The sequence below is a fragment of the Staurois parvus genome, unplaced genomic scaffold, assembly GCF_062004578.1.
Source record: "Staurois parvus isolate SC_StPar_1 unplaced genomic scaffold, SC_StPar_1.0 ptg000297l, whole genome shotgun sequence".
Classification (NCBI taxonomy): Eukaryota; Metazoa; Chordata; class Amphibia; order Anura; family Ranidae; genus Staurois; species Staurois parvus.
This window is the reverse complement of record NW_028318093.1, coordinates 5,576,419-5,588,973: the sequence shown is the minus strand read 5'-3', so window position 1 is coordinate 5,588,973 and position 12,555 is coordinate 5,576,419. Positions and strand designations below refer to the sequence as shown.

The following is a 12,555-nucleotide window of genomic DNA, read 5'->3' as shown; positions in this document are numbered from 1 at the left end:
CGTATCGTGAGATTTTGAGTGCAAACCTCCTTCCATCAGCAAGGGCATTGAAGATGAAACTTGGCTGGGTCTTCCAACATGACAATGATCCCCAACATACCGCCCGGGCAACGAAGGAGTGGCTTCGTAAGAAGCATTTCAAGGTCCTGGAGTGGCCTAGCCAGTCTCCAGATCTCAACCCCATAGAAAACCTTTGGAGGGAGTTGAAAGTCCGTAGTTGAGGTCTACCTATGATGCCAATTACAGGCCTCTCTCATTTTTTTAAGTGGGAGAACTTGCACAATTGGTGGCTGACTAAATACTTTTTTGCCCCACTGTAGCTTAGCGTCACATTTAGTGTCACTTTAAAGACCGGCTCACATATGAATCTGTGTAATTCCTATACGACTCAGTGCAGTGCAATTTTTCAGCTTATTAATTTGAACGGGCTGAAATTGCACTGGATCACACCAAAAGAAGTGCATGCACTACTGGGGTACCATGCGATTCTTTACAGGCAAATGCATTGTAATTGCGATCTGTGTTTGGGTTGTCAATAGGAATACACGGACACTTGCGGCAGATCACACTTTTGAACACAGTGTGAGAAAAGCGCACAGAACACGGGTTTCCATTAGCATCTTCTGGGGTGTTTGTTTATGCATTTTACCTTACTGAATAGGACATGAATGACTAACTGCAACACATGTAAACATATAGTAAATCAGGTGTGTATTATTTATCATAACAATATACGCACATGCTGCTGTATCCAGTGACAGGATTCCACCTCTGGTTTTCGTATATGTACACACATTTTGTATCACTTTGAGGAAATGTGTTATTTTTGCTGCTGTCTAACCCTAGAGTGAAATTTAAGAAAAAAAAAAAAAAACAAGAAAAATATCAGTTTTTGATAACAGAGTTGACAGCTCAAATCAGGTAAAAATTCTACTCAACTGGGTATAGAGAATTGTCATATCCGATATTGATATTTATTACCTTGCATGAAGCCTCCTCCATAACCTCCTGTGTAAACCCATGCTGTGTGGTCATAGCCAATTCCCCACACTACACCACAACTGCTGCTCTCCACCATTCGCAGGTGTCCTCCTATCGGACGCCAGAACCTGCAATTATGGCATAGGTTGTCACTATAAATCACTACTAGTATTAAAGAGGAAATTCATGTAAAACACATTAATTATTGTTGGATAGACTCTGCAGATTCAATCAATTATTGGCTGATCACAAATTAAGATTCAAGCCCTACTCCCCCATCACGACCATAACATTTCTTGACCAGGGGACTGTAATATATAGGACACATCACTGCTTGGTGTAAATTTGAGAAAAGAAAGTACAGCTATGGTGTAGGAGCAGAGTTAATCAAGTTTCTAATGGGTGGAGGGTAGTAGTAATTTGGACTCTGTGAACAAATCTTTCCCTCTCTCCCTAAAATTGGTCGGGGTGGATATATTCTTAACCAAGCATAAACAAGACAAGTAACAGCATAAACTCATATACAGTCAGGTCCATAAATATTGGGACATCGACACAATTCTAACATTTTTGGCTCTATACACCACCACAATGGATTTGAAATTAAACAAACAAGATGTTCTTTAACTGCAGACTGTCAGCTTTAATTTGAGGGTATTTACATCCAAATCAGGTGAACGGTGTAGGAATTACAACAGTTTGCATATGTGCCTCCCACTTGTTAAGGGACCAAAAGTAATGGGACAATTGGCTTCTCAGCTGTTCCATGGCCAGGTGTGTGTTATTCCCTCATTATCCCAATTACAATGAGCAGATAAAAGGTCCAGAGTTAATTTCAAGTGTGCTATTTGCATTTGGAATCTGTTGCTGTCAACTCTCAAGATGAGATCCAAAGAGCTGTCACTATCAGTGAAGCAAACCATCATTAGGCTGAAAAAACAAAACAAACCCATCAGAGAGATGGCAAAAACATTAGGCGTGGCCAAAACAACTGTTTGGAACATTCTTAAAAAGAAGGAACGCATCGGTGAGCTCAGCAACACCAAAAGACCCGGAAGACCACGAAAAACAACTGTGGTGGATGACCGAAGAATTCTTTCCCTGGTGAAGAAAACACCCTTCACAACAGTTGGCCAGATCAAGAACACTCTCCAGGAGGTAGGTGTATGTGTGTCAAAGTCAACAATCAAGAGAAGACTTCACCAGAGTGAATACAGAAGGTTCACCACAAGATGTAAACCATTGGTGAGCCTCAAAAACAGGAAGGCCAGATTAGAGTTTGCCAAACGACATCTAAAAAAGCCTTCACAGTTCTGGAACAACATCCTATGGACAGATGAGACCGAGATCAACTTGTACCAGAGTGATGGGAAGAGAAGAGTATGGAGAAGGAAAGGAACTGCTCATGATCCTAAGCATACCACCTCATCAGTGAAGCATGGTGGTGGTAGTGTCATGGCGTGGGCATGTATGGCTGCCAATGGAACTGGTTCTCTTGTATTTATTGATGATGTGACTGCTGACAAAAGCAGCAGGATGAATTCTGAAGTGTTTCGGGCAATATTTTCTGCTCATATTCAGCCAAATGCTTCAGAACTCATTGGACGCCGCTTCACAGTGCAGATGGACAATGACCCAAAGCATACTGCAAAAGCAACCAAAGAGTTTTTTAAGGGAAAGAAGTGGAATGTTATGCAATGGCCAAGTCAATCACCTGACCTGAATCCAATTGAGCATGCATTTCACTTGCTGAAGACAAAACTGAAGGGAAAATGCCCCAAGAACAAGCAGGAACTGAAGACAGTTGCAGTAGAGGCCTGGCAGAGCATCACCAGGGATGAAACCCAGCGTCTGGTGATGTCTATGCGTTCCAGACTTCAGGCTGTCATTGACTGCAAAGGATTTGCAACCAAGTATTAAAAAGTGAAAGTTTGATTTATGATTATTATTCTGTCCCATTACTTTTGGTCCCTTAACAAGTGGGAGGCACATATGCAAACTGTTGTAATTCCTACACCGTTCACCTGATTTGGATGTAAATACCCTCAAATTAAAGCTGACAGTCTGCAGTTAAAGCACATCTTGTTCGTTTCATTTCAAATCCATTGTGGTGGTGTAGAGAGCCAAAAATGTTAGAATTGTGTAGATGTCCCAATATTTATGGACCTGACTGTACCTACTCAAGGAAGAACCCGGATACTCAGATCAAATATATAACAGAATCATGGAGTGCAGAAGATAAATACTTAAATTTTTTTGCAGCATGTTTGCCCAACATTAAGGTGTGGATTATCTCCCACACTTTATGTGGTATATTTTGTATTCCAATCTTTTTATTGAAAAGGACAGGTAAGAATGAGAGGTATAAAGATAATAATCCACATATAACATAAGTTGCATTGACAGAAAAAATAAGTAAATGAACACTGTAGCACACAAATGTAGAGACCAGAAGTCCATCTCACACAACCCATAGGCAAAAGGGATAAGCAGCAGACATCATTGTTTCAGAACATATTTCACTATTAGGAGCATATATTATATTTAAGCCCCTGAGAATATGACCACAACATCAGTCAGGTACTAAACTTAAGTACATCAAAAAATAATAAAGAAAATTATTAAAAAATGAGAAGAAAAAGCAAGGAAAAAAAAAGAGAATAAGAGAGAAGTTGAATTAGAGGAGGGCCAGCCATGGCCTCGCTGAGGAACAGAAGGGTATTGAATCCATGGATTCCACAGTTTGTTGAATTTCGACATATTGTTATGGAGAATACAGGTGAGTTTGTCATTAACCAAGATCAATTGTTACCACCGTTCCCTGTTTAGCAATAGTGATCCTGGCTGCCAGAATCATATATAATTTTGTTGATTTTTTTTGGAACCTCCGAAGGCAATATGTGGTATATTTTAGGTGGGTTTTTGCACATGGTAATACACACTGTAAAGTGTGAAAGGAGCGTTTGTAAAACGTGTTATAGGAAGAGGAAAAATAACAGCTCTACTGTCAGAATCAACAAGTGATAAAACTGTTATGGGGTGACACAAAAAGTGTTGTGTTAATGTTAGGGGGATACAGATATAAGAGGCACTAGATCTCAGATTATCTAAGACCAATGCTAGCATCTGTCTTATTTATACAACTGAATCGTTTCGCTTTAGCTTCTACCATACAAGGAACCCCAAACATAAGATGCCAAAAGCCATAAGGGCACCACACCAATGCTCCAGAGTGATCTTTTATTGAATAATTAATAAAATAGAGGCTCCACTTCATTTTAGGGGATCACACACTCCCTGTCATTGGGGCTTGAGTATTATAAAACTTCAACAGTGCCTGAATCAAATCCTTCATAAATTCTGCATAAAGCCACTGATACTATAACCAAATTCACAGAGTTGGACTGCTGAAACCTTAGATAGCCACAGGATATTTATTTATTTATTGCTGAATATTTACCAGGCTAAAAAGGTGTCCAAGTGAGCTGATTACATGGCAGACTAGGTTATTGTAGCATTATTTTATTTAGCTAGGTCCACAACCTACATGGTAGGAGTCCTATCCTACTTTGAGATGCTTGTGGAATCCTTCTCATAATTGTTTGCCAGCTCATGCTTTCATGTATTTAGCCATGATTTTTAATTATGAGGATGCCGAGATGGTGCATAAGATGGTCTTGGCTGTATAACATCCTGAAATCTTAATAGTGCCTCACAAAGGCATAAAGATCTGATATTCCAATAACCATAGTCCAGTGTTATTCAACAGACCTCGGTTCATTTCTTTGAAAAACAGAATCTCATGTAGTACACAATGGATAGACATCTGCACGGGTCCTCACATTAGATACAAAAAGACACAAAATGCAAAACAGCTGTGCTTTGTGTCCACCACAGATTCTGTACCACTCAATAACAATAGGTTTAGATTTTGTAATATTTGCAGGGATGTGACCAGTTTACGCATCCCTTGCAACAAGTGCACAGTGCATGGAGTATGGCTTTACCAGTCCTAAGCTGTATACTGTATATTTTTCATCAGGCAAGACAATCTCCCAAAACTCAATAAATTTCTTCCCCTTGGGAGGGGAAAGAATCCCCTCCCTGTAAACATATCCCATTTACAGTCACACCAAGAACCTGCAGTCACAGTGGGTAGTAACCTTAGGACACTACGAACAGTAACACAGGCCATACACTTAACTGATTCCCAATGCCTTGGCTGAAAATGCTTAATGGTTAGCTCTTTTGGCATCCTTTCACCCAATATCCTTCAACTGAAAAATCGAAGGACCTTGCAGAAAAGTGTCAGATGACCAGAGGCTGCATCCAAACAGATAAATCTGTTGTTTGAGTTATCTGACAGCTGCCGGCTGTCGGAATAAAATACGCAGCACTGCAGATTCATCCAATCGTGCTATGTAGCATTGATGGAGTAATCTGTTTTTTTTTTCTCCAGCCTAAAGACTGTACAAAAAAAAAAAAAAAAAAAATCTATCAGTGTCAGGCCAGCTTGATCCGTGTCAGATATTTTCATTTTCTCCAAATACTAAAATAGGAACAGGTGTTAAAAGTGACTGGAAAAGTCACATTTTATATTTCACACTTATTGCTGATGTCCAGGATGTGGTCTTTTCTAACACTTACATTTGGTCACAAGATCTTGAGTTAGTAAGGAACTCCAAATCTGGGGATGGGTCACTCACAAATATATCCCCTTTACAGGTGGTAGACCAAATCCCCTGTTGGGATGGGGGTCCGTGTATTTTTCTTCCCTCACAGCAGGACATATTCAGCAGGCAGAGCTGTGAAACAAGACAAAAAGATAAGATGATGCTTATCATAAGATGCAATGTCAGGAGCTGATGCTTGGATATGATTTTTAATGTTGCCAACGCCCATTAGCTTATCAATGAGAAATGTATGTGCCGTAATGGGTGATGTGACTTTTTTTTCATGCAGATTAAGCCATAATGCTGTAAGATCAACTAAACCCCCAAACACAAAATTTAATATATCACAGCTGACCAAGCCTTCTTTGTTTGGGCTAAGAACATTTTCAGAAAGTACATAAAATACCTTGTTAATCTTACCAGAAATGCAGTGTTCTCGTCACTTCCTGTGAGCTTAAAAAAGACCCCTATATATCTTCTATAAACCACTAATCCCGTCAGCCCCTATGCAATAGAGATGAAGAAAGACAGATATGTTTGAAGCCCAGTGTGTGTGACAACTCTGGTTCCTTTGTATGGAAGAGCGTTAAAAGTTTTTGGGGCTGAAGCTGTAAATGGGCTTCTGGAGGAGGCTAAATACCGTTTACAATTACAATTGTAAGAAATTTGAAGAAACAATAGGTTTGCTTTATGCAGAGGCGGACGTTTCCAATTGGTCAGTCCGCCCCTAGCTTTATGATATTAGAGAAAGTAAGGACATAGATACATAGATTGATATTTGCCAGCAAGTGATTCAAGTGTTGCTTGCAATAACCAAGCAGTGTATGCCTTAGGCCCCTTTCACGCGAGCGGACTGATCGGGTCTGCCTGTCCATTTTTCAAGCGGACCCGATCAGACACTCTAGTGCTCTCTAAGAAGCTGCGGGTGTAAACGGACATGTGTCCATTTACACCAGCCTGCATCAGATCTGATCCTGTCTGCTAAAAACAGACAGATGGGGATCCGTTCCCAATCTATCTGGCAGATCGGATCAGATGACAGTCAGATGGAAACGGACAGGCGGTCTGTTTCCATCTGACAGTCCATGGAGGACAGCGGGCTGTGTCCACGCTGCATAATCGCAGCTGACTTGGATCTGTCATCCTCTTGCTCAGCGGGGATATCGCCTACTGAGCAAGCGTATCCGCTGACGGGTCCACCCCCTGTGAAAGGGGCCTTAGCTTTCAAACAGTGACAAACACATGTCACAAGCAAGCTGAAAAAATCTTTGTGCCTGAACGATGTTTTCCATCTCTGTTATTGTCAGTGAAAGACCTTGAGGTATGTGGAGAGCCTATAATGTAGCAGGTGTTATAGACCATCATGGAACTTTCCTTTCAACAAAGTGGACCAGAATGAAAAAGTTTTAACTAACTTAGCTACCTTTCCCTCATTTTCTTACCTAATCATGGGTATATAGTTGGGAGCGCCTAGCAAAAACGTTAATCTCACTTAGAAATTGGTTTAGGTCCTTATTAAACAAAGATTTCAGATACAGCCAACACATTTCAGGGCTGTCTCCCCCCCCCTGGTTTTTCAGGGTTACTGTACAAAGAAGCTTGAATAAAAACAAAGATTATACTGTGGCAGTGCAAGGCCCTGGTTATCGAGATTATACTTTGAAGGGCTCCAGAATGTCAATTTTAAGTGGAGATAAATGGGGTTTTATCTTTCTCCAGGTTTTGTAATTTGAGGAACAGGGTCTGGAGATGTGAGACTTCAAAGTGCTTCTCCGAACCTCTGTCCAGATTTTACCAGAAACCAGCAGGCTAAGTGTGCTGGTGTTCACAGCTGTTATAATCTAAAACCTGACAGCAGCTAGGGCTCTATCCAACAGACAAGAAGTCTGTGCACAGGAGTCAGGACACCAATCTTCTCCAGGTGTCAGAAAGGCTGCATGGGGCAGCCAGAGCATGTATGTCCACGAGGCAGATTCTGTCAGTGACAGAGCAGCAAGGAAGTGATCGAGAGTAAACTATGAAAAAGCTTGAGTTTAGGGCCAGTTAACACCACAAAAAAGTCCTCAAGATGCATTCCAGATGCTTTTTTTCACTGTAATGGTGGGTCTGGTGCATTTTTCATGCTTTTTACCATGCTCCATTACAGTTCTGTGCAGGAAACTGTATAGGGATAAAGGTGATCCTTACTATATCCTACATCATAGTAATATATTAAGAGTGTTTAAGTTAATACATATATTTTTTATTGTATTAGACATGGCTATTATTGCTACCATAAGCAAGAGAGATAAAGAGAGAGAGTGTATCTGACCTCTTTGTTTAAATAAACACCATACACCTAATTATAAGTGAGATGACCATTTTTACTAAGTGCTTTGAGCTACATACCTACTACTTGATGATGTGATGAGTGATTTTTCCATTGTGATCAGACAGCAGCCTAGGACATACCTTTCACCTTTTCCAAGGAGAACACCTCCTCTTTTGGATTTAAGATAAAACCAGTCTTTACTCTTATCAGCACAGCACTGTCACTAATCTACTAACTATTCTTACCCAGTCATGCATCTCCTCTTCTGTAGCAGCAGCTAGCCGAACGGGCCACCTCTGCCTTGTTCTCTCTGAAGTGTAGATGGCAAAGGTGTGTTTAGCTTCACTTAGAACTGGCACCAAAATGGTCACTTCATTAAGGAATAAGTGAATGTACTGAAAAGAAAAGACAGACGCTTTCACTGCAATTATAAAATTTTATCTGAGAGTACCTGTTATTCACATTGTGTCAAGAAAGCCATTTCAGAAGATTAACCATTTTTAGGTCCATCACGTAAAGGATACAGACATTATTACTTGATTTATATTCACAAGAAAGCTTTTGACCAATGACACCTTTACTGGACAATAGACAGGTTAGCAGAGGTCTCATGCTCTGAAGTTTAACCCCTTCACGCCTAAGGGTACAAATCTTAATACCCAAGTACAATTTTGCAACTTGTGTTCGTAAAACCATACATATCATCACAGCTACTTTGTACATCCAGGTGAATTATACCTTGTTTTTGTTCAGGACAAATTGGGCTTTCATTTGGCAGTAAATGGTAATGGATAGCTCCTGACTTTGTTTTTTATTATTATCAAAGGAAAACTGGCCCAAAATAGTAAAAAAAAAAAAATGTTTTGTTAATTTAGCTGTGTGTTTCTGGTTACTACCATAACCTACCACCAAAGAACAACCCAAAATAAATTTTCCAGCTCTTCATGATCACAGCGATACCATATATGTGTATGTTATTTGTACCCACAGTACAGCCCAGAAACAATAGTGCAGATTTTGTTTTTTACCTAAAACACACTGACACCAATATAAAAAAAAAAATCCTAACCTTTGACCCTGACCCAAAAACACTAACCCTGGCACTGAACTAGATTAAGCCTTGATCTAGGTATTTTTTCTTTATTTTGTAATACTTATCTTTTTTTTTTTAAACAAATTTTGTTTTTTTTCTCTATGCAAGGAGAGAGAAGGAGATACAATGTGTCTCTCTCCTCCATTCAGAGAGAAAAAAAAAACAGGGGGGGGGGGGGGCGGTCTGTACAGTGACTGATCACTGTGATAGCCAATCAGAAGTTATCACAGCGATCATGTGACCCGGAATCGGGAGTCCCGGGTCCCAATCGTTAGAACGAGACCAGGGGCTCTCAGTGACACCCGGCGCGCTCCCAGCACAAAGACAGGTACGCAAATATACGGCCCTACGGAAAAAAGCCCAGTTACGTGAGGCCGCATATTGTGATACATCGGCGTGAAGGTGTTAAAGTGCATCTTTGTGGTAGAATTTGGAGGAAGTAGCCAACTGCTCTTTGTTAACCACTCTGATAAATGACACCAAGGGGTTGATTTACTAAAGCTGGAGAATCCAATATCTGGTGCAGCTGTGCATGGTAGTCATACAGCTTCTAACTTCAGCTTGTTCAATTAAGCTTTGACAAAAAGAAAAAAGGAAGTCGATGAAATGCAGATTTGCCCTATTATAAATCACACTTGATTGCATTTAATCACGATTCATTAATTAAATTATCTGCTGTTTAAAGAATTTGTATTGCCATATGCAGGGAAAAAGAAAATAGCCAATTGATAGAAAAGATGAGGATGTTCTAGTTTGCTAAACTGAAATGTATCTTTCAAATCTGAAAAAAGCTTTTTACCAGTCAGTTTTTCTAACATATTGTAAAAATATTTACATGACGTGATAGAAACAATATCCTCCTGAGAAATAATCATTTTTCAAAATGATTCATGCAAAACTGTTCTCCAAAAAATGGAGTTCGGTTTAAATATAGATATATCTGCCACTTAACGCTCCTGATAACAAATGTCCCAGATACCTATGACAAAGTGATTTTACATTGGATCTATGGACACATTGTTTTATTTTTAAGCTCACCACATATTATGATATAATTTTATTTTTATCCACCAACAACTATTTAGTCAGTGGCCTGATGTTGATTGGTTTCTATGCAGAGCCGCACCAAATTTTGCATTCTCCAATTTTATTAAATCAATCCCATAGTTCTGTCAAGTTTTTATTGATTTCTGGAGGAGATTCCTCCATCAGGCTAACAGCGTAGATGGCCAAATCCCCCTTGTCAGGTTTATGTATTCTGACAGCTGGCGCTGCTGGCTGTCAGAATACCTGAAAAGTGCCAGCATCTGATTGGATGCATGTGCTGATTGACTGAAAATTTTCTGACAGGCTCCTTCACTAAAGTCGTTTGAATGTTTGACTTTTTAAAATGGTGCCAGAAGGGCCAAACATCGCTTGAATTGCATCTGAGCCAGCAGAAATCAGCTTGACTTTCAGGTGTTGAGGACCCCCTGACAATATTATCATATCTACAGCTCATGATATATTAGTGTGAACAGTAAGTTGTAATATAAGAATACATTTTTTAAAAAAGTAATGTTATGTACTTAGCATATTAAACACCGAAGGTTGCTCTATACAACAAAATTATATTTAGCAAATTAATAAATGAAACTGAGACATTAATGCAAGGAAATAAAGCAGACAGCGAAACTATGGTATTCGAATCACATTGGTGGTTAGGGGAGAAATGTCCACTTATGTTGGTAGTCAGTGGAAAAGTGCCCATTTACATTGGGAGGCAGTGTCTTACATCAGCAGCCAGTGAAATGCTTCCCAACATTGGTGATCAATGGAGAAGGTCCCTCCTAGATTGGTGGTCAGTGAAAGAAGGACCCTGTTACTTTGGTGGTCAGTGGAAAAAGAACCTTATTACATTGGTAGTTAGGAGTAAAGAGCTCCTTTCCTTAGACTGGTGGTCAGTGAAAGAAGGCCTCCCTTACATTGGTGGCCAGGGGAGCAGGACCTCCTTAGATTTGTGGACAATTGGAGGCTGGTTAAGAGGATAGATTTTACATCTGTATATAAATTGTCATGCACAGAAGGTGATCTTTCTAGTAAAATCAAATACCTTCTTTTCCTCATTGTGGGTATAGTATATGAAGAGGATGCTGTCCCTTGAGCCATCGGTTGCTGTCATCTGTTCAAGAGCAACTCTCACATCGATCCATTTATTTGGCTTCCACTCCCTCCACCACTGCAGGGATCCTGTTTTAACCCACACAGGCTGGAAAAAAACAGAGATTTTAGTAAAGTAAAATAGAAAATAAATCTATAAATACAACATGAAAATTAGGCCTTGTAATGGTGGAATTAAACAGATGGAGCTTGGAATCTAGGTACATAGACCTGTTGCCAGAGTACCTAAGAAATACAAAAGAGCAACCTTACAAAATCTGCCCAAAACTAACATTCTTTGGAGGAATAACCTTATAAATGGGTTTTCTGGACTTACCCCTCTCAGTACAAAAACCCTTCACTGTAACCACAATAAGACCAGTGGGGCAAAGATACCAAGATCTTTGTAGGCCATCATTGTTCTGGTAGGGGACAGTGGAAGTCATACATTGCAAATAACACACACGCACTCCATCTTTCAGCATGCGCAATGTTTTCTCTTTGCAACCCCCCCTCCCCTTCCCTTCCTGTTTTTTCTTTTATTATGTAATTGAGTAGTCTGCTTTCTCGTTTAGTGAAAAACATTAAAAGGGGGTTGTTAAGTAAGGTTTTATTTTAGAATTTAGTAAATGGATAATTATATGGGATAAGGTAAATTGACTTAAGTAAATGTATTTATATGTTTCTACACCATTAACATATTATTGTATGATACAATGTTCCTGAATTATGTTTGAATTCTTTCAGTTAAATGCAAAAATTATTTGTACAGCATAAATGGATTGTACAGTACCTGCTCTACAGCCTGCTCATAATGTCGAAAGCTATCAAGCTCTCTCCTGGTGCGTTCACTGAGCTGATCGAAAATCTGCTTCCTCCATACAGCAGTATTGGCTGGGGTAATGGAGAGTGACTGCATGCTGACCGACAAACCTAGTGCAGTAAAAAGAGCGGTGTAAGAGAAATCGGTAAGGAAACTGGTCAAGACAAAATGCAAAATTCCCTTCATGAAAATAATAGCCTATACGTGCAGTTTAAGTGGTATATAAAAGTCAGCTGCACCTACTTAAGCTGTACACACTTATCTTAATTATTAAAATAATTATAGAAGCAATATAAGGTAATCTCTTTCACACATTGCAGCATGTATAGCATGAAAAAGGCATCTATTTCCAAAAAAGATATTCATTTCTATGCACACAACCACTTCCAGTGACTGTGGATAGGCAACAGCCTACACTTACCATTTTTCAGCTGTTAATTGCTTAATTGGACAACTGTGTTAGTTTGTGTCTGGTGGCTTTATGAAAAATAAGCAGGCTATATTTTCATCAAAGAAAGTGTTTCTAATGACCCCC

At 39.6% G+C, this 12,555-nt stretch overlaps 1 protein-coding gene across 2 annotated transcripts in view; it reads right to left on the bottom strand.

Annotated features, from left to right (window-relative positions):
• TECPR1 (tectonin beta-propeller repeat containing 1) overlaps positions 1–12,555 on the bottom strand; it is a 110,845-nt gene that overhangs the window by 48,061 nt on the left and 50,229 nt on the right. For both annotated transcript variants that reach the window (XM_089682743.1, XM_089682742.1), the window contains exons 11-16: positions 11,991–12,130; positions 11,151–11,306; positions 8,211–8,360; positions 5,629–5,786; positions 982–1,109; positions 740–842 (exon numbers count right to left, since the gene is read on the bottom strand). In XM_089682743.1, the coding sequence (XP_089538869.1) occupies positions 740–842; positions 982–1,109; positions 5,629–5,786; positions 8,211–8,360; positions 11,151–11,306; positions 11,991–12,130 (835 nt within the window). The remainder of the gene's footprint in view (positions 1–739; positions 843–981; positions 1,110–5,628; positions 5,787–8,210; positions 8,361–11,150; positions 11,307–11,990; positions 12,131–12,555) is intronic.